Source organism: Macadamia integrifolia, chromosome 8 (genome assembly GCF_013358625.1).
Source record: "Macadamia integrifolia cultivar HAES 741 chromosome 8, SCU_Mint_v3, whole genome shotgun sequence".
Classification (NCBI taxonomy): domain Eukaryota; kingdom Viridiplantae; phylum Streptophyta; class Magnoliopsida; order Proteales; family Proteaceae; genus Macadamia; species Macadamia integrifolia.
The window spans coordinates 20,819,382-20,841,861 of record NC_056564.1 but is presented as its reverse complement, the minus strand read 5'-3'; the positions used below and the strand labels follow the sequence as shown (position 1 = coordinate 20,841,861).

The following is a 22,480-nucleotide window of genomic DNA, read 5'->3' as shown; positions in this document are numbered from 1 at the left end:
CCTTGCCCGATACTCAGCCTTCACTTACCTGCCCATTCTCTTAGCCTTCGCAGGCCTCTGACGCTTCTTCAGCTCATGATGATGCTTCCTCCATGTCTGAGCTCCCGCCTCCTGCTATGCTCTCTGAGCATAGGCAAGACCCCGCCACGTCTCCTCCAACATCTACCGACACTCCGTCTTCATCTGGTGATGCCCTTTCCACTCTTTTGGTACCCTCCTCTAGGAGATCTAAGAGAATTACATCGTCTCAGCACCAATCGTTGGGCCATTCAACACCCTCCTCTACGGCCACGTCTGCAACTGTTATCTCCAGTGCTTCGATGAGCTCCCCTGCTCTGAAGTCTGCCACTCTACTACCAAGACTTCTTCAATGACATCATTGGGTTTGGACACATCTCTCCCCTTGATAACCCACATCATTTCTTCCAAGTTCTCTAACCCTCTTCTACCACTCTTAAGGAATATCGTAGACATCATCATAGCTAGCCCTCGCGTTCTACTGTAGCCAAGCTCAGCTCCTCTGAGGTCTAATTTCTTCCCCCCTCCTTTCCCATTAATTGTTGGTCAGATTGGAATATCAGTGTTCTCAATTCCTTGTCAAACAAGCAGAAGTCCGCTCTCATATTAAGTCCTCCAACTCCATTCTTTGTCGTCTCCTTAAGACTAGAGTCCCAAAATCCAAATCCTCCCATATCGCCAATTCCATTGCCCTTCTTGGTCTTTCATCTCCAACTACCCCCATTCTCCCAATGGCCGCATCTGGGTCCTATGGAACCCCTCCAAAATTCACATCTTTGTGATCTCCTCCTCTCCCCAATTTATCCACCTTTCCATCTCAGATCCTTCCGGCACCAATCCTTTCTTCTCTGCAACCTATGGGCTCAACAGAGCCTCTGATAGGGTCAACTTTTGGGAAGATCTCAAGGCCCTTTATTCTTAGGTCGGATCCCTCCCTTGGGGATGGGGTAGGGACTTCAATGCAGCCCATGAGAAATTAAAAGGCTCCTAAATTGACCATTCCTCGATTGACGCCTTCAACTCTTGTATCGAGGATACCAGCCTTTTTTTATCCCTGCTAGTTTGGCACCAAATTATCATTACATAATAAGAGAGTGGGTGCTACCCATATTGCCTGCAAGCTTGACAAGGTCCTTGTCAATGAAGCATGGCTCTCCTCCTCCTCTTCCTCCTATGCCACTTTTGACCTCTAAAGTATTTTTGATCATTGCCCTATTTCTTTCTTTGTAAGTCGTTATGTCTCCTTTGGCTCCAAGCCTTTCAAGTTTTTTGATATGTGGTCTTCCCATCCCAGTTTCCTGTCGGAGGTCAAAAAAATTTGGGACATTCCTTCTAGCTCTTACTCTTCTCCCCTCGTTGCCTTTGCTCTTAAGCTCAAGAATGCAAAGATAGCCCTCAAAGCCTATAATGCCTCCATCTATGGCATTATCACTTCTAGAATCAACTCTTGCAAATCCAAGCTTAACTCCATCCAATCCCGTCTCCAAAGTGACACCTTCAACCCCTTTTTAGCTCTTCAGGAAAAAGAAGCCACCATTGAGCTCTCCTCTTTTTGCCCAAGAAGAAAGCTTCCTAAAGTAGAAATCCCGCATTAAATGGCTTGACCTGGGTGGTTCTAACACCTCTTTCTTTCACAAATCTAAAGGCCAGGACCAATGATAACTCCATCCCTCAGCTCTCGGCTAATGACGGATCCCTCCTTGATCCTGTTGCCATCAAAGCTGAAGTTGTGTCCAACTTCTCCAATCTCTTCTACCCCTCCTCGCTCTTCCCCCATGGATACTCCTCTTCTCATTAATAAATTCATCCCCAGACCCTAGACATCTCATTCCTTCCCTCTCCAAGCAATCCCCTCTGATTCTGAAATCCATGTTGTTCATGCCCACAAATCCAATAGAGCTCCTGGTACAGATGGTTTAGCATAGGATTCTTTTCCCGTTTGCTGGGACATCATTGGCTCTGATCTCATTGAGGCCACTAAAAGCTTCTTCAATCCTTCCCAGATCCATAATATCAATCACACCTTCCTCTACCTTATCCCCAAAAAGGAAGGGGTCTCCTCCACGTCTGACTTCAGACCCATTTCTCTCTACAACCTCTTCTACAAATTCATTGTTAAGATCCTTGCCAGTCGCCTCCAATTGGTAATTGACTCTCTCGTCAATACATATCAGACTGCCTTCATTGCAAGTCAAAGTATTGCAGACAACATTATTCTCTGCCATGAAATTGTGAGGGGGTTTGATAGGAAATCCCACTCTCCTGCAACCATTCTTAAGATTGATATCCATAAGGCTTTTGAATCCATCAGATGAGACTTCATCACTAAAGTCCTCATTGCCATGTCCTTCCCTCCCAACTTCTTCAATTGGATTCATTCATGCATCTCCTCCCCTAAATTCTCTGTCCTTGTTAATGGGTCTCTGGCTAGTCATTTTTCCTCCTCTCTAGGACTTCACCAAGGTTGCCCCCTTTCCCCCTTCCTCTTCTGCCTCGCTCTTGAGGAGCTATCCGGATCCATCCAATCTCATATTGATAGTCATTTCATCTCCCCAGTCCCCAAGTGCAAAGCTATTAATCTTTCTCATCTCACTTTTGTTGATGATCTCATGATCTTCTCCAAAGCAGACCCAATTTCCAAACCATTATGTCCTCTACGCCTCTTTGAATCCCTTACTATATTCCACATCAACCTCCTCCAATTCAATCTCTTCTTGGCTAGGGTGTCTGATTCTTCCAAAGCCTGTCTCCTTGAGCTCACAAGATCCCAGCTCGCTCCCTCCTGGTCAAATATCTTGGGCTTCCCCTCATCTCCTCTAGGCTATCTGCTCATCAGTACTCCCTCATGCTTAGCCAAAACCGTAAAAAGCTCCAGCTTTGGAAAGGAAACCTCCTCTCCTACGGCGGTGGCCTTGAACTCATCTGTGTTATCCTCCAATCATTGTACATCTATTAGTGTGGAGTCCTCCAGCTCCCTAAATCCATCATCAAATCCATTGAGATCCTTTTCTGCACCATATGGAAAGGCACTAAAAATGTCAAATTCCTCCACCCTATTCGTTGGTCCTCTATCTGCCTTCCCAAATCTGAAGGTGGTTTAGGTCTTAAGAGAATCAAGGATATGAACTCTACTAGTATCCTAAAGCTTATTTGGAAGCTTGTTTCCAAACCCCGTAGTGTCTGGCCGACCCTCCTCCTTTCTAACTCCCCTGGACCTCTCCCCTCGGCCCGAACTCTTTTTTGGTCTGGCGTAACATCCTTCTCCACAAGCCTCCTGCCATGTCTACCATTCGCTCCAATATTGGTGATGGTAACTCCACTTTTCTCCGGTTAGATAATTGACATCCTTTTTCTTCTAGTCGGCCCCAGATCAGCTACTCTTCAGGGCTACCGAAAGATTGCCTTGTCTCCTCCATCGTCTCTAATGATTCCTGGGCTCCCCCTCTTGATATCCCTCCTTGCCTCTCCCCCTTCTGGTCTTCCCTTCTCCCTCCCCCCTTCCTTTCCCCATCAATCTAGTTCAAGGTGATAAGGTCATCTGGCCAATTCTCCTCCTCTTCTACCTGGAATTTTGTTAGATCTCCTAGTCCTAAGGCTCCTTGGCATAAGGTCGTTTGGTTCTAATCCCATATCCCCCCGTCATAACTTCACGGTTTGTACAGCCCTCTCCAACTGCCTCCCACCCAATCCTTCCTCATAGACCCACAAATCTCTGTCTCTCTTACATGCTGCCTTTGTTGGAATGGCACTGAAGATACCAACCATCTTTTCTTTGACTATCCATTCTCCTCTATCTAGAACTGTGTCCTTGCCAAATGCTGGCCAGCTAGAAGAAGACCCCTTCCGCTTCATAGAGAATAGATTTGGATCAACATGACTTTTGCTCGGAGATTTGTTTGTGACACAGTAGGGAAACTTGCTTTTTGTGCTACCATCAACCACCTCTGGATGAAGCATAATCTTCGTAGATGGACATCCAACTCTAGATCCTTTGATAAGATTTGAAAAGCCATCTTCTTTGATGTCTCCTCCAAGTAATTCCCCCCACAGTTTTGTTTCTGAAACCCCAAGGAACAGACGTATTGTTGTCTCCTGGGGTTTACCTATATCTATCTTGTCTCCCCCCTCCCCTACCCCTTAGGGTTGTATCCCCCTGTTGCTTTGTGCAACTCTCAGCCATCTTTTCCTTGTCATTGATTTATTTACCCACCCAAAAAAAAAAACACGTCTTCCCTTCCTTCGGAGTTAGATCTTCCCATTGATGTTTGGAAAGGAACAAGAGTTTGTACTAATCCCATCATGGTCAATTGAATGTGAAGAATGCATTCCTCCAGGTGACTTGGAAGAGGAGGTGTACGTGCAAACCCCACAAGGCTTCAAGTTTCCCTCAGCTGAAGGGAAAGCGTGTCGCCTTAAGAAATCCCTATGTGGTCTTAAACAGTCCCTGAAGGCTTCGTTTGAGAGGTTTAGACAAGCTATTCTAAAGAATGGATACACCCAGAGTCATGCTGACTATACTCTATTTACCTAACATGGTAATGGTACCATCATAGCAATAATTGTCTATATAGATCATATTGTGGTTACTAGAGATGACCAGGAAGAGTTCAACAATCTTAAGTCTTGCCTAGCTCAACAATTTGATATTAAGGACTTTGGTCTCTTGAAATATTTCATGAGTATTTAAGCATTAAGATCACATACGGGAATAAATATATGTTTTTGTATTGGATTTGTTGAAAGAATCAAGATTGATGGGTTGTAAACCAGCAAATTCAACAATTGATCAAAATCACAAGTTCGGTGAAGGTTGTGGACCATCCCTAATCGATACAGGAAAGTACCAGAGGTTAGGGGAGAAGCTGATTTATCTTTCTCAAACTCGCCCTAATATCAATTACTTTGTTGGGGTAGTGAGTCAATATATGTATGCTCCCAAGAGTCGGCATTTGGATGACGTCTATCGCATCCTCAAGTACTTGAAGTTTACTCCATGAAAAGTGCTATTGTAAACCAAACACAACCATACAAGGATTGAAGGCTACATTGATGTTGATTGGGCATGATCTTTTTTTGATAGGTCTACATTAGGATATCGCACATTTTTTTGTGGCAACCTGGTTCATGGAGAAGCAAAAACAGCCTACTATGGCTAGATCAAGTGTAGAGGTAGAATTTATAACCATGCCTCACAGAGTATGTGAACGTCTATGGTTGAAAAGGATGGTCTAAGAATTAGGGTTTGATACTAAGTGTTCTATGTGGCTTTTATTGTGATAACAAGACTTCTATTAAGTATAGGTCACAATCTTGTGTGACATGACCGAACAAAGCACATAATACAAAGTAGAAGCTTTCATACAAAACAACATATCAACAGCTCACGATTCTGCTTTGAACCTTTATAAACAAAAAACACTATGTAGTTCAAGCTTTTCAGCTTTGAGTCCATCTGTGCTTAAAACATAGAAAAAGATACTTCTTTTCTACCCCTTCTGATTCCAAATTCCTAGGTACCATCTATTCATAAGGCTTCATCTATTTCTCGTAACCTTCTCTTCATATCTCCTTTCTACAAACAGTTGATATGTATCCAAACCCCATCCAATGGTCACCATCAAGGTCAAGGGAATTTCATACCCAGTTGCTGCGCTCTTCCAAACTGTCGACATTTTCCAGATCACTGGTGCTACTCTTTTCCTAAAAAGCTTCATAAAGTCATCCACGAGAGAGATAAAAGTGATGTCGAAGGACAAGGGGTTTACTTTGACATTGCTTCGTCATCTACGGAGCGTGTGCTATCTCTAACATTTCCCCTTTACATTAGCAGTAACAGCTGGGGCACCTTTCTTGGTCCAAGCTACAGCGTATAATCCCTGCTTGCAAGTCTCTTTCCCATTCTGAATGTGAAGCTTGTGAGTTTGGCAAACATCACCGAACTATTTTTCCATCTCGTAGAGAATCTAGAGGTCGAACTTTGTTTGATTTAGTTCATTCTGATATTTGGGGCCGTGTCGGGTCAAGAATGGGTCCGATTTCTCTTATTTGTTTCATTTATTGACGATCGTTCGCATGACATGGTTGTATCTTTTGAAAGATCGTTCTGAATTTGTGTCTGTCTTCAAGAAAATTTATAATGAAATAAAAGTTCACTTTGGTGCTTGAGAAAATTTTTTGTACTGATAATGCTCTTGAGATTACTCAAAGTAAGATTCATCTTTTTGTTCTGACAATGGTTTAATTCACCAAACCAGCTGTTCTTATATACCTCATAAAAATGGTGAGGCAAAGTGGAAAAACAGACATCAGTTAGACATTGATAGATCTTTAATGTTTCCATATGAATGTTCCTAAAATTTATTGCGGCGATGCCATGTTGACTGCTTGTTATTTGATTGACCGGATGTCGTCCTCTATTCTTCATAGTAAAACACCTTTTTCTTCTATTTTTCCTTCCAGCTCCTTGTTTAGTTTACCCTCCTAGTATTTTTGGTTGTCAATGTTTTATTCATAATCTTCATGTTGGCCTTGATGAACTGTCTACTTGGGCTACCATGTTTGTTTTTCTTGGTTACTCCCAGATATTGGTGTTTTGATCCTCTTACTGGTCAGCAATTTGTTAGTGTTGATGTTACTTTCTTTGCGAATACACCTATTTTGGTGCATTGACTTCTGACTTGGGTCCTACGCCGCCTCCCCTTCCTCAACTCATTCCTTTTGAGGTTCGGATCCCAAGCTTACAAGGGTTCCCTTGAAGGTATACAGCCGTCCTAAGCAAATGCCTACAATCATTGCTATTCCTCCGCCTTCCTTGGAGATTCTTCCGTTGTTGCTGCTCTTCCTATTGCACTTCGGAAAGGAACGCATTTACGCACTTAGAATTCTTTGGTTACAGATCCCATTGAGAATTATGTTTCCATTTTTTATCTCCTTGCTTCTCTTCATCAATTTGCTTTATACCTCACATCTCACTCTATTCTTACTCATTAAGAGATGCTTTGTCTAACCATGGGTGGAAAGCAGCAATGGATGTGGAAGTAGGACTTGGACATTGGTCGATCTCCCTACCAGTAAGGACATTGTACTATGTCATTGGGAGTATACTATCAAGTATAACTCTAATGGTTATGTGAAGCATTTGAGAGATCATCTAGTCGCTAAGGGCTACACACAGACCAATGGGGTTGACTACTTTCAGACATTCTCCCCAGTTGCTCGGTTAAATTCTGCGTGCATTCTAATATCTTTGGTTGTTAATCTTGGTTGTCTAAATTCTGTGTGCATTCTAAAATCTTCTTGCTTCTCTTCATCAATTTGCTTTATATCCCATTGGAGAATGCCTTTTTGTATGGTGACTTGCAGGAAGAGGTTTATATGGAACATGCTTAGGGGGAGGCCATTACTAAAGTTTGTTGGCAACAGTGCACAAAGCCATTATTGGGCTGAAATAATCCTTATGCGCATGATTTGCTAAATTTAGGAAAATTGTTGTGCTTTTTCTTAGTGTTATTCCGATCACTCAAATTTTGTTCCAAGACAAGCTCCAAAGCATAATTTTAAAAATCGGATTGGATCAATCAAGATCGCCTAGATCGATATCGGTTGAGACCATCACCGTCCTATACCAATCCACTAGCAAGGTATAAGGGTAAAATGGTCCAAAATATCAATTTTTTTATGCATAGGTAAATCCATCTGATCCCAACCGATACCAATTTGATCCAATTCGGATCGGTATCGATTGAGAGCAATCATGGGTTTTAAAATCTTGCCCCAAAGTCCTTATACTGGTCGTCTATGTTAGACTATAAGCATGTAGAAACTCCTATAGATCCTCATGTCAAGCTTGGGGCATCTGATGACAAAGATTTTGAAGATGAGCATCAGTATTGATGACTTGTTGGCAAGCTTATATATCTTACTATCACTCGTCCCGATATCACCTTTGTTGTTGGTGTGATTAGTTAGTTCATGTAGACACCTACGCATGTTCATTGGTAGGCAGCATGTCGTATATTGAGATACCTCAAAGGTGCTCTAGGGTAGGGACTCATTTATCGTCGTTATGGCCACACTGGTATTGTTGGTTATTCTGGTGATGACTGGGCTAGAGTAGATGGCGATAGACGATCGACTACGGGGTATCGTACCTTCCTTTAAGGAAATATTGTTAGAAATATTGTTAGATGGAAAAGTAAGAAACAAACTACTGTTGCTGATTCCAGTGCTGAAGTAGAGTACAGAGCTATGGCTCACACTGCTACTGTGCTGATATGGCCTTAGTCCTTCGTTCAGGAGCTTGGTTATTCTACCAACCATCCAATGGAAATGTTTTGAGACAACCAAGCGGCCGTTTACATTACTAACAAGTAACAATCCTATTTTTCATAAGAGGACGAAGCATTGAAGTAGATTGTCATTTTGTTCGGGATGCAGCAATGAAGAATTTGATCTCCACTCCATTTGTAAGCTTTTTCCAGAATGTCTTTCTTCAAGGTGTTCCAAGCTGGGCATGATGATGTCTATGCTCCAGCTTAAGGGGGAGTGTCAAGTATTGTAAGTAGCCTCGGTTTGCATTATATTTTTGCAATTAGCATCAGTTAAGAGTGGGAGAATTTTGGTATTACAATTGGTTTTCTAAGTCGGTTTATGTACTTTGTTTGCTAATTAGTATAAACTATAAAATATATATTGAGATCCACTGTTGAGGTATTCTGTTCACAACTCAACCGTGGGCTGGTCCTTCTCTCTTTCTCTCGACTTCTCTTCTTCTTCTCTCTTCCCTTCTCCATTGTTACAGGTTTTAGTGCTTTGATATACTCACAGGATCAAATTAGGCTTATTAAAAGAGAGTGCAACTGTATCTTTGCAGATTTCTCAGCAGGTTCAATAGAAAATTTATGCGGGGAATGGTTTCTGTTAGTGAAACAAAATGGATGATGCAGTGCCATTGAATTTTAAGATAAGAAGTGAATAAAGGACGGGAAAAAGCAAACAGCACTAATTTCAACTGCAGAGTATCTGGTGACGAGTTTTTCTATAGTAGATGTCTGGCCAACCAAAGGAATTTTTATTTCTCTCCCATAAGTATGTGGTGAACGAATTAATAGAAACATCCAGGACTAAGGAAAAAACATGCCAAACTAGGTAAGCTGTCAAAAACTCAAATTTATCAGAAATCAAAAGAGGAAAAACAAGAAGGATGGAATACGGGTTATGACAGAAGCTTGAATTTATCAAACAACAAAAAGTTAAAAAAAAAAAAAAGAAAGAGGGAATAAGGGTTATGACAGAAGCTTATTACCACCAATAAAATGAAACAAGAATGCCGACAACATCCAACAACGAGAGATCGTATTCAGTAACATTTTTTTATTAATCATAACAAATAGATGAATTGTGCACAATAGGTTGAAAAGAGAGATAAAAGCTATCCAATCACCTTCCAAACAAATTCCCAGCAGCAACAGTACTTCCTTGAACATAATAGTCAACACTTTCAGTAACTTCTCCCAAGAGATCAGCGGTTTCAAGTACCTAGATTATACAGCTGATAGGTAAGCATAAATCTCAAAAGAAAAGACTGCACCATTGAGGGGAGAAAAGAAGGTGGCTGGGGCAATTGAGTGACAACATAGACTTCAATATGATTTCAGGAAATAAAGCTCTAGCAAATTGAAATTTTCCTTTGGATTTTCTGCAAGGAAAAAACTTTTAACTCTTAACCACCAAAAAATAAGGGAGGGAAGATTCCAGACAGATATGCCTTTAATTAGACGAATTGAGACTGTTCATCACTTTTACTGGCTCTCTCTGGTGCAATCCGAGGTTTGGAAACCCAGTTCGGATTTCTTATGGGCCCACCCGAACTAATGTCCTTAATCAAGCAAGTCAGTGGCAAAACTGTATATAATATGAAATTCAAAACCCTTTAAAGAAGATTAAACACACCAAAGGCAGAACCAGAATTTTATTGAAGTTTAAACTATAAGGGGGAAAAAATACGAGTGGAGTGTATCGTATTATGGGAAGGGGCAAACTTGGAACTGAAAATAAAATAAAGATATAACAGAATAAAGAGCAAAGGTAAGGGCAAAACAGGGAATTAACTTAAAAAAACTAATATAGTAGTATCGTGGCGAGGAAGGAGACGAGAGGTTGTCTTCAACATCCATCCAATGAACCAGAAATAGTACGGGTAACATTTCGAAGAAGGGATCCCCCTCATGACAAGCCCAATCGCTGTGAAATTCCAAGAAATGAGTCACTACCACCAACCCCCCCCCCTTCCAAGAGCACTAAGAATCTCGTTGGAGGAACCTGCAACAAGAGAGATCAATGGACCTGAACCCAGGTCTGGAGGTAAACAGGGAAAGAAAGTTTTTTAAACTTGAATCTCTCACAACAGAAGAAGGTTTCTGGAGTGAGATTTAAGGGATTGAATCGTCCCCCGGCAAACTGTTATTGACCCAAATCTCAGGTGGGCTTGGCCTCGTAACCAAGGAGTTCTACTGATATCTCCTAGTCCAGGAATGCTGAGAATCTGAGTTCGGACAGAGAAGAAGATACCTGAGTGGAGGAAGAGGAAGAGATGGGAGAGAGAGAGAGAGAGATAGAAGCAAAGAACAGAGGAGCGGAAAAGGTACAGTCGACCAAGTCTGCAACTCGCCATGCACAAACAACTTCAATCTTCAATTCAATTCATTCCAAGAATCTATCATGCTACATGTCAATAAATAAGTAAAACTTCAACAAAGAAATAAAAACTACTCTAAAACAAGAAAATTAAAATATGGAAACTATCCCCTACATAATCCACCCAACCTTCCAAAATATGGAAACTAGCCCCTAAGTAATCTGCCAAGCATTCCAAAAAAAAAAGAAGAAGAAGAAGAAGAAGAAATAAATCTCTTATGCAGCCTACCAACCCTTGCCACCAGAAAATTGGTTTAGGACTGGTTCTTAGTTTGGAACTCACAGCCAAGCCATGGCCTCTACATCAGTCCCCTTTTCATGGAGGGTGCAGAGCAAAATCTGAGAAATGTTCAACTGGAATAGGGCCTGTCCTCCATACATCCTTAATATGATTATGACCTGGAGAGGGGGCTGTCTAAGTAAAATAAGGAAGGCAATTTGATGCAGATAAAAAACAAAGAAGTGGGCTTATTTTAGTGAAAATAAGCCTTGGGTTGGGTTACATGTGATGGGTCTTTGGTCCAAGAGGTTTTCATTGTAATTCAGGCCACTTTAATGGGCTTAAAATATGGGTAGGAGGTAGGAATACGAAATTTATTAGTTAGTCTAGCCAGAGCTATTCCTTTAAATTTTAATTGTCATTAAAGTGTTTTCATCGGGCTGGATTTGGCATCTACAAGTCCAACCTAGTTGAAGTTGTTTCTTTCTAATTTTATTCAGAGTTTTAGTGGCAGTATACTACCTCCTTTGTAACTCACTGGGTGGAAGAGTTTTAGGCTTAGTTGAACCCCTGTTTTGAGTCTTATATTAAAACACATGTAAGGGCTACACCCTACCCAAGAATTTTGACAAATTAATGGAAGACTTTTGCTTTGTTTTGGTCTATGGATTCAGGCCCGCATGGAATTCAGGTGTGTTGACTCTCGTGGATTCAAGAGTGTCTAACTGCTGTGAAATTCAGAAGCGAACCCTGGTGGTATTCCAACCGTACATATTGGGTGGATTCCGGACCATATCTTTACTCCTTCCTTAGATCATTATATCCAATTACTGGTCATATCTGAACTCTAATCTCCTGTGCATGCTTTTTTTTTTTTTCCTTTTAATTCTGGTTTGCTATTTAAATCATATTCTGTTATGCTAGTTTATGATCTGTCAAACATAAGATTCTCTCTTCTGAATTCTGGTTACAAAATTTAGTTTTTTACTTCAAAGTTAAGAGCCCTAGTTCAAGTCTGTTTTATTAACATCTCAATTTCTGGTTAGTTTTTCTGGTTTCTGAATTCTGCTGACTGCTCAAGGCTCAGTTTGCTTTTAAACTTTTCCGTTTACTTTCTTAACGAATCTGTTCTGTTTATCAATTTCTGAAATTATTGCCCGGATATTCAGTTCCCTGATTGGCTGATTCAGGTAAAATTCTTTCACAACTTGAGATCCGTCCGTCAGATTTTTAAATCCATCTTTTCCACTCCTGTTTTATTAGTTGATTCGACCATTCAGACAAAGTTTTCTGCACATCAGAATTGCTTTTGGTTATTTGTCAATTTTCTCTCAAATCTGGTTTTATTAATTACCTGTGATCATGTCGCAAACTGATCTCCCACTGGATCTCACTGCATCGAGGTCAGCACTGCATAATAATTTGGAACCTGGGCCTACTACAGTGGCAGTCTGGCTTGAGAGGAATAAAGGATTTCTAAGTTTAGAGCAGGTCATAAGGACCATCATTAAGTCCATAATTTTTACTTTCCGCTCAAAAGAGTGCAAGCAGAACAAGTAGAACAACTTCACTTTCAAGTGGGCAGATCCGACTTTTGTCAACCGGCACAAGGTTTAATGTTAAAGTGTGTTGGAAATATGGAGGGCCAATGGTTTGAATCATAGAGGAGAGAATTTATTGAAGATGACTCCTCCTGCCACTTCAAGGGCTCTGCAGAGAGAGTGAAATGCTAGAACTCTTAAGAATCTACCAGGCCCTGTTTGTTTGACAGAGAAAAGCGGAAAGTGTAAAAACGGGTGAGAAACTTGTACTTGTTTCCCACAAACTACCACAAACATGAGTGTATGGATAAGTGGGGTGAAAAACTTATCAAAAAAGCTCTTTAAATGCAATTATTGTTGTTTGCTGATGTGGCACTCAACTTTTTCCCACTCCACTCGCTTCCAAAGTCCTACCATTAGTGGATTGCCAAAATCATCTTTCCGATAGAGCTTAATTCATCCAGGTTCTATTCCACACACACAAGCTACCAAAGCTTTTAGGTTTACATACCACCTGTGACCTGTCCGACCTGTCCCCATAGTTTTCCTTAGCTACTTATGCCCATGATCTATACTACTCCATAAGAAATCATATTGATCCATCATGTTGCCCAGAGAATAATAGTTTGCCACGTTTTTTACTTTCTATATGCTCATCTGGATTGAGATAAACTTGGCAGGTCATCAAGGATTAGACAAAAAAATATTTGGGAACCACTCTTCCCAATAAGAAGCTACAGATTTGAGCTTTGTGAAAGCAAAGAGAAGTTTCTGCGGGTGTCTCTTTATCTTTGATATGCAACACCAGAAAGGGGAGAGAAAGATAATGAAGAAGAGAAGAAAACAAGATGTCATTGGGAAGGACCAAAATCAGAAAACGGGAAAAATGCAACATGTAGACTAAAATAAGGGAAAAGCAACGCCCTCAACAGCCACCTCATCTACATCTACAGAACAACCTTCACCAACCACAATCAAAAGACACAAGAAAGAAGATTATGTGTCCTTAACTTCTTGTTTGGCCTCTTGATTACCAAACTGCTTTATTACATGATTTTATCATTAAACTTATACAGAAATTATCAATATTGACGCCAGGAAGTGTCTAGGCATCATGTTGCCAATGATACGCCTTAGCAGCCCAAATTGACTGGTTGTCATTAATTGTGTTTGACTAAACTAGCAAACACCCCCCTCCCGGGGAAATAAACAATATTAAGGAACACCAAAAATCATTACAGAAAGTAAGTTCAGAAATACCTCTAATTGATGGCTTCAAAGATATAGACTATGGAACTCTGTCTTGGAAGGAATGGAGGTAAGATTGGATATGCGGGGGGTCTTTTGAGAAATTCCGTTGACATGATACTTCAAACCAAGGGCCAAACGAGGGAGAAAACTCTCACTGCTGCCTCCAGTAGCTACTAGACATTTTTTTTTTGGGGGGGGTGGGGAGGGATGGGTAGTAATGTATTAAAGAAAAGGGGGAGGGAGATTACACCCCCAAAAGGTGATATAAACCCTAAAAGGGTAACAAAAGCACACGAGCTATAAAAGACAGAGCTAAGAAGCCTATTCAACTCAAAATCAAAATCCCACGTGGGGTAAAAGACAAGAGCCAATAAGCACAAACAACTCAAAACTCCAAAACCCACATGGGCTTAAAGAAATGGCTAAGAAGCCCATTACAAAAAAGGGCAACTAGGTCAATTTCAAGTAGGGTTCCACCAAGCCCTAAACAACTTTTCTCAACACACCAACTTCCAGCCACCAAGACGAGAATCGGATCACCTCCAGCGAGAAGACAGCCACGGCGGAGGGGCGCTGGCCTTGCGGAGGGCTACAGCCAAGCCACTAGCTGGGCTAGTGGAGGTGACAGTCGCCGAAGAGGAGCACCAGCCTTGCAAAGGGCAACGGTGAAGCGATTGTCGGCCGAGCATAGCTGGCAGCCTTGCGAGCTACTGGCCATCCAGGTGGCCGGCCAAGTGGGGCTAGCAGTCGAGCGACTGCAGGCCCAGAAGCGCCGGCAGTGTAAGACGATTCAATCTGGGTTCTGCATGGGAACCCGGCAAAACCAACAAGAACTATGCAGCAGCTCATGGTCTCATTCGATCTGAGCAGCAGCTTTGCTGGAGGCAGCAAAAACACACCCGAACAGCAGTGTCACACCAGATCAGAGCAGCAGCTAAGCCGGCAGCACAAAGTCGTACCTGAACAGAGCACTGGCCTCTTCTGAGCAGCAGCTTGGACAACGGCTCAAAGTCACACCAGAAAACAGAGCAACGGCTCAGGTCTCACCAGATCAGAGACGCGAAAGGTGTAGGAAGCTCGGGAAGTCGGCAGGGGGGATACGCGACCTCCCGATCGTGTGAGCTTTGGAGGAAGGAAAGGAGATAGGATGAGAAGAAGAGTGAGAAGAAGAGAAGATAACAGAGTGGAGGAGGAAGAAGAGAAGAGAGAGAGAAGATGAGCGAAGGATAAGGGCGAGTGAGAGAGAGGGTAGGGAGAAGCTGCGGCCAAACTTAGGGAACTCCTAGCAATGGGTTTTCTCTCCTCTTGGGAAAGATACTAGACAGTTTATTTGGTGTGAATTGTGAAAGAAATAGGAGAATTTGAGAATCAAATAGAAAATGGTCATAAGATTGCAGCAAGGTTATCAACAGGAATAGGAGTTGATTGGGGATGATTATCCATTGTCAGAATTTTCTTGTGTACTGACTTATGCAGGTGGAGTTAAGGTTCCATTCTCGTATATCCTCCCTCTATCATTCAAATAATCAACTCTTCACACACACACACACAAAAGAGGAAAAGAAGTATATATATTATTGGAAGCTCAATTTAAGAAGATTACTGCAATTGGAGGATGGGCCACAGTTAAGAAAAAAGGTATATTACATGAGACATTTATCTGCCATTTAACAAGATATGTATACGAAAATTACCATAGTTCGGGATTCAAGACTGATAACCAAATATGCATGATATTCGTCATCCTCAGATCCCACTTTGGAGTCTGTATTGAGACCACGTGCACTCTTGTGGTAGACAGTCCAAATTCCTTTACAGCCAGGTAACTCAACCTGTGTGCACAAGTAAACATTGAAGCGCTGTACATAATGTTCATGAACTCAATTTACTCCCATGCATAAGCCCTCACACTTAAAAATAAATGTGCATCAAATCTTTAAAAAAACAGACCTGACCTAAGACCGTCATCTCTTTTTCTTTGGTGGTTACACAGTTCTGGTATTTTATCTCTCATAGCACAGAAATACAGAAGAGGATGCGTACATTTTATAATGTCACATTTGACTCAGAGCACATAACATGGTGGCATGATTCACTCTATCCACCTCTTTTTTATGATCAATTGTATAACCCTGTAGAAAAGACATATCGTTATGTCATACTTATACCTAATCAGGGTTCTGGCCCATTGTTATGAGACACCCTTTGTTACCCAGAAGCAAGAGTTCTAAGTTCTAACCACCAGGCCCCAACACTTCATTTTGCATGGTAAATGACAGTCAGCATTCAAAAATTTGAAATGCTCTGAGTGGTCACAACTTAATAGTTCTTGATTATCGTCCAGTTGAAGGACTGGTAGACCATTCCTCCTTTCCAGGCACTGGTCCAGGCAGCGTAACTTCAGTCAAACAGTCTTTAAAACACTGATTAACTGGCTGCATTAATTGGTTAATGATAGTTAACAACGACTGCTTTGAGAAAGAGAGAACCCCCCCCCCAGCACAGCATGCTTCGTGGCATTCATGCCATGTTGAGGTGTGCTTTAATGACCTCAATGGTGTGCATGGTTGGAGACTTCATGTCACGGGTATGTGGCATGCTAAAGAGCCTCTAAACAACAAGAGAACTTGTAGGCCAGCTTGGTTGGAAGGGACCCTACAAAAATCACCCTGAGCACTTTAGGTACTCCAACTAGCTTTTAGGGATTTCATAGCTTCCCAATTAGGGAACCTTTCAGCTCATTTGATAGAACTCTAGATAAATAATCTTGAATATATGGGAAAATCTAGCATTGAAATGATGTCACACATCTTTCTTCTTTCAATAATCAAATGATCTGACTCAAAACTGTTTAATAAAGAAAAGGTAAAACATTGGACAACAAAAGGAACTTTGCCCACACCTCAGTGATTAGTTCTGGGCGTATTGACTGCTGCAGAACACAGAGAGCACCATTTTTTCCATGACCAGAACAGCACACCTGATAATCAAGAAGAGCAATAACTGTAAGGATGTAGTCTTAAATAAATAAATAAAAAATGAAAAGCATGTATTGAATAAACAAATAAACATTCTTTTTCTTTTTCTTCTTTTTTTTTTTTGGAAACAAACCGATAAAACATTCATTTGATACATCTTCAACAATTTCACCCAACCATCACTCGGAGAAGACATAAAAACCAAAAAAGGTATATGTTGAAACATGATACCATATAACTCATGCATTATCAAAAGTAATATACACTATATTGTTACCAACCAGTTCATAATTGCTTTGCTTAGCGATTCCTGTTGCATTTGGGTCAGCATTAATCCTCAAACCATAAGAGAAGTCTTTCAGAGGACCAATATTAATCAAGGAATCCCTGACTGCAAATGAGAAAACCTTCTGCATATATTGAGAGAAAAGTATTAAGACTAAAAAAGCGTAATAATTTTCCAGGAGTAAGAGGTTTTAGGCCTCAAAGAACTGAAAAAGAAAAGCAAATAGCAGCAAGCCAGCAACACTAGTTAAACTACCCAGCATAGTTGTCACGACGCCAAGGCGAACCAAGGCGGTGGAGGGTTGTCTAAGCGCTTAGACGAGAAGGCGCACGCCTTGAGGCGAACAAGGCGACCAATTATTATTTTTTATTTTTCCTATTTTCTAACATTATTTAGTAAGCTACATATACCTTTTATCATAAAAAATCAAGATTAAGCAACATCAAGTCATTAAAAATCAACATTTAGCCATATTAAATCAAAAAAAATTAACATTAAGACATACTAAGTTATAAAAAATCAAAATTTAGAGAAATGCTCTTGTTCTATAACAAGTTTGACTGGTCAAATGATATTCTTTTTACATGAGACTTTTTGTATCAGTTATAATATAAAATCAGCTTTCCAACAAGTCTAAGATTACTTAAATCTAAGTTGTAATGACAAAGTTATGCTCCGGTCAAACTTATTTTTAAGTGCGCGAATGCTGTTAAAATCGCCTGAATGAAAATAATTTTATGGATATCAAAACAAAAAATTATTTTACTGGACTTTTGGTTTTTAGCAATGTTTTAACATGATAGAATTTATAAAATTTTCATAATTGAGAAAAACTCCAGCATTTAAAAGTTGAAAATCGCCCCTATAACCAAAACCCAGTTTTTCTTCTTGGACTGGGGGGTTGACTTTTTATCCTTTTGGAATTTGATTTTTAAACTATTTTTACTAGATTCAAATAGGGGGGTATTTGCTTATTTATGAATAATATCTTAAGTAAATGAAATAACAAATATTTACTTATATGATATTTGGCATAAATAAGTGCCAAAACACAAGGCGGTATGCAGTGCAATAAGGCGACTGTCGCCTAGGCCCCAGGCAAACCGCCTGAACGCCTAGGCGTCGCCTTGACAACTATGCTACCCAGAGTAAGTAAACGATTTGGTTAGAAGATAAATAGTTAGTGAAAATAAAGAAAAAGGATAAATACTTCAAACATGAGTAACCAAACAGAGATGCAACACACAAGTAATGTCAAAGGACATGCAGAAAAACTACCGAAAAAAATGGGTGAGTATCACTTAACCTGTGCCGACTCTGAATTGTTAGGAGTTGAACCATATAATGAAAGCTCCTCACCACTGACAATATCTTGCAAAGCATCGGATGATGATCTTCGTAACCGCTTAGCTGAAGGGGTATCAGCCTCAATATCTCCCCCCTGTCACCAAGACAGCAATCAAATATGTTACAACCGCTTATCCCCAAAAACACGAATTGTTAAGTAAGGGCCACAACAATGTATATCAACAAACACAAACACCTCCCTGTGCTTGCAGGCCCACACAAACACACGCACATGGCTCTGCACGTTACACCATCATGTGGCAACAAGGGGATACAAAGCATAGGGGCACAACAACACATAACACAAACCACTCGCACTTACCAGGGATTGAACACCCGACCTCTTGGCTCTGATATCATGTTAGATTCCAACCCAATAGCTCAAACTATTAGGTGATGTGCCCAACTAGCCTATGAAGTCGCCCAAGGTCCTAGACTAACCGATGTGGGGCTATTCCCAATACTCCCCTCACGTGTAGCCAGAATGAGCATACATGCAGAAAGATAATGTGAGGGAGGGCAGAGATATGGCTTAGAAGAATGGGCCAATTATACTCATAATCGTCTTCATATGTTAAGTGAATGGAGCAAAAGAAGAATCCAATTATAGATTTGGCATTGGGATAAACATGGAACTAAGAATAGACAAACATTAGTAAAATAATTGTAAAAAGTAACAGTCCACCAAAAACTTTAAGAAGTTTATTTCCTTGCCCTTTTTCGTTTTTCTTCCTAATTCATATTGTTGACATTCAGCACAGTAAGGTCTGGTAAAACATATGCAGGTAGCCAATAATAAACTATAGAATTATAAGATCAAGCAAAACATGTGCAGGGACCATGGTAACCCTATATTAGATTTTACATGACGAACTAGATCAATAACAAATAAGATCGGAATAATAGTAATAGCTAACAGAGTCATGGTAGAGGCAGTGAGCAGTAAAAGCTTCTGAAGTACTGAAGTTGGGGTTACAGAAAAAAGCTTCTAAAGCAGAAAGGAGACATTAAGGAAAAGGTCAATGCAAATATTATTTCACGACAATAAATTAAAATAGTAAAGAAAATCTATCAACTTTTGAAATGAACCTCTTCCTTCACATGGGCAGAAGTTGACATCGATGTTCCCATCCCACAAGTATATTGCACAAGCATACTATCTCCCAAACGACTGGCCAAGAAAAAGAATGAGTTGCCAAGTGTTGCAATTCCCTATTAAGACAAATAGAAGAATCTTTAATTAAATTTTAGATAAGCTGCCAACTGAAAATTCATTTACAATTATGGTTTTCACAACTCAAATAATTAATTCAATAAATGAAGCCAACCGAAGTCAACACTGAAGCTCTAGACTTAGAAAGTTCAAGTCTTTGCACGACCCTGCAAATTAAAATTTAAAAAAATATATATAAGAAAATAATGAAAGAATCAACCACAAAATCGCTAGTAAACATTACACATATAAAATAGCAAATATACAAATTAAACAGAAATACCAAAGGGTAAGGAAGAAGTTTTCCTATTTTTTCCCCTTTCTTTCTATTATTAATTTTCTTATCCCATATGGAAGGAAACTCTGCAGATTGATACCATCACAGATTGGTGTAGGGTTGCAATGGAAATTGCACATATAATTGCAAAAGCTGGAATTTAAAAGGATGGACTAATGAAAGTGAGGTAAGTGGGTGTAGTCTTAGGTTGAAACTAGTATATTTGATAAGGAAAAAAAAGGATATGATGCATAATTTAAGCTTCTTAGTGAGCCAATATTTTCTATGGCCAAAATATCACACACCATTTGTGTGCGGATTCTTTTGCATACCCTCTTACAAAAATAAGGGCCCCACACCTCTCTCCCCTACAAACCCTCCTATTTATGATTCGTAACCTGGGCTTCCATATTTTTTATATAATAGGAGTTAGATACATAGCAGAGTCTGTTTTCCAGTTTCCTAGTTCAAGTCTACTTCAAGTTTTTCCCTGTTGACGTCGATTTCAGTTTTAGTAGAGTATATATGCATATATATATATATATATATTTGTAACCATCGATCAGACTATCGAAGTTGGGTTTGTTTGAATAGTTGGCCCGCATGGCTTGATGTCCAGAGCTGGAAAAGAGCTTCTGGGTTTCCCTTCTTCTTCTCTGGTCACTTCTTTCTCAGGTCAGATCCCTCCCACTTCTTCCTTCCTTTATTTATTCTGTCCTTTCTATTTCCTCTTTCTATCTGAGTTTCTTAAACTCTGTTCACCATACCCTGTTTCCAATGGAATTAACAGTCCCTCAAAATTGGGATTAATCTCCCTCAGGCCTCATCCCTTCCCCTTTCTTCCTAAGGTTTTGGGTGTGAGTCCCCCTATCCTAGTCGACTCTAGCTCTAGGTTCTATCAGCTGAAACTAATCCTGTTGGGAGAACCAAATCTAAAACCAACTCTGAAACTGTTCTTACCACCAGATCTTGTTTCAAGAAAATTTATATTATTTTCACACTGCAGGTTTGGTTGCTTGTTAAATCTACTCAAGGGTACAGGGTTAGGAACATCATTCTACAATTTCAGGTTGCTTGGGTTTCATATGAGAGAGTTCTCTCAATCGAAGCTGGTACTGGTCTATCACAGAATCAGTGTGCCACAAGGAAGATGCACATTTTTCACATTTGTACAAAAGGGCCCAGGTTTTTAAATATTACACGAAATGCCTCTCCACCTGAACTTTACGCTGTTTTATCCCCAGACCTTTCTGGAGTATCATGTTGGTCTTGTTCCTCAAATTTAATTACATTTCAGTCCCAGAATATGTTTTCCTTCATTTCACGAGTTCAGAACTTCCACTTTATTGCAGAATTGCAAACTACTTGTATTTGGATTCTTGTCATACAGGGTGGACCAACAGCAACCCAGAACTAGGATTTTGTAAGCCGGGTTGCATTACTATTACTCAACTCAAATATTAATGGGTGTGTGTGTGTATGTGGGTGCGTACGCGTGTGTATATGTGATAAGTATAATAGTTTATGAGTGTGTGTGTGTCTGTGCATGCGCAGGTGTGTGCATGTGTATATGTGATAGAGGCCATTTCATTAAGCATAATGAGTGTGTGTGCGTGTGTCACTGTCCACGAGCACACATGTGCGTGTTTATATGTGACAGAGGCCATTTCATTGAGCATCATAGTTTATTCATCACAGAACTCAGATTTGGTACACTAAGTAATAAATATAATATGTACGGAAGTCGTACTATATAGTGTTATGCACTAAATACTAATACTACACAACCAACAACCAAAAATATGTAAGTGCGACTAATAAGCCCAGAGCCCCAGACAACTTGGGTGGATTGCTTAGGATATCCCAACCTGAACTCGGGACTGGCCGAGCCTAGGCTGAGTATAAGGGACTCTGGGATGATCCTGGGTTTCAAAAAAAATGGCCCCGCCCAGTTGCACCCCCCAAAGGATACTTTTTCTGGACCAACCCCCTTGGCCAGCTATTTTATACATTGATATGGCTGCAAACGGTAGAATGGATCAGACACATGACATAAACTTAAGAAAGCTCCAAAAGCAGGATTCTGGAACTTTGGCGCCATACAGTACATTTAAATTCAAAAATAATTTGATACAAATAAAGGAAGAGATCAATTTATCTGCTTTGATGCAAGTTAATTTACCTTTGGCATATACAATTTTGCATACCATGTTTAGTTTAGGCGTGGCAAACTTTCATGCTTATATCATATAAACATTCCTATAATTGTTATAAGTGAAACACCCCACCCCCCAAATTTAGTTGGAATAAGGCTTAGTTTGAGTTGAGTTCAATTATTATAAGAGAAACAAAGAATTAAAGCTTATTTTTCTACAATTAACTATCGGCTGCATGCTGCTCCCCCCACCCAAAAAGAATAATTTACCTGTATTTCCTCCAATATTTCATACACTAGAAGGGTAAATTTAAAATGACCTTCATGACGAAAATACTATAAAAGTATTGTTGCAAGAAAAGAAATCACTAATATGTGTGTGCTGATGGAAAGTAGTTACTTTACTTATGTTTCAGTCAGTACAAATATGTGGTGGTGGTCATGATGGTACGTATGTTCACACGGTGTTCATGTCAGAATCTGAGTCCACAAGTGTCAG

General features: G+C 40.2%; 1 protein-coding gene across 1 annotated transcript in view; it reads right to left on the bottom strand.

The window, feature by feature from the left end:
- Nucleotides 1-22,480, bottom strand: part of LOC122086537 (cleavage and polyadenylation specificity factor subunit 1) — a 64,828-nt gene that overhangs the window by 21,752 nt on the left and 20,596 nt on the right. Inside the window, exons 9-15 of the mRNA XM_042655438.1 lie at nucleotides 19,665-19,716; nucleotides 19,426-19,548; nucleotides 18,296-18,430; nucleotides 16,985-17,113; nucleotides 16,628-16,705; nucleotides 15,420-15,557; nucleotides 9,461-9,555 (exon numbers count right to left, since the gene is read on the bottom strand). Of these exons, the coding sequence (XP_042511372.1) occupies nucleotides 9,461-9,555; nucleotides 15,420-15,557; nucleotides 16,628-16,705; nucleotides 16,985-17,113; nucleotides 18,296-18,430; nucleotides 19,426-19,548; nucleotides 19,665-19,716 (750 nt within the window). The remainder of the gene's footprint in view (nucleotides 1-9,460; nucleotides 9,556-15,419; nucleotides 15,558-16,627; nucleotides 16,706-16,984; nucleotides 17,114-18,295; nucleotides 18,431-19,425; nucleotides 19,549-19,664; nucleotides 19,717-22,480) is intronic.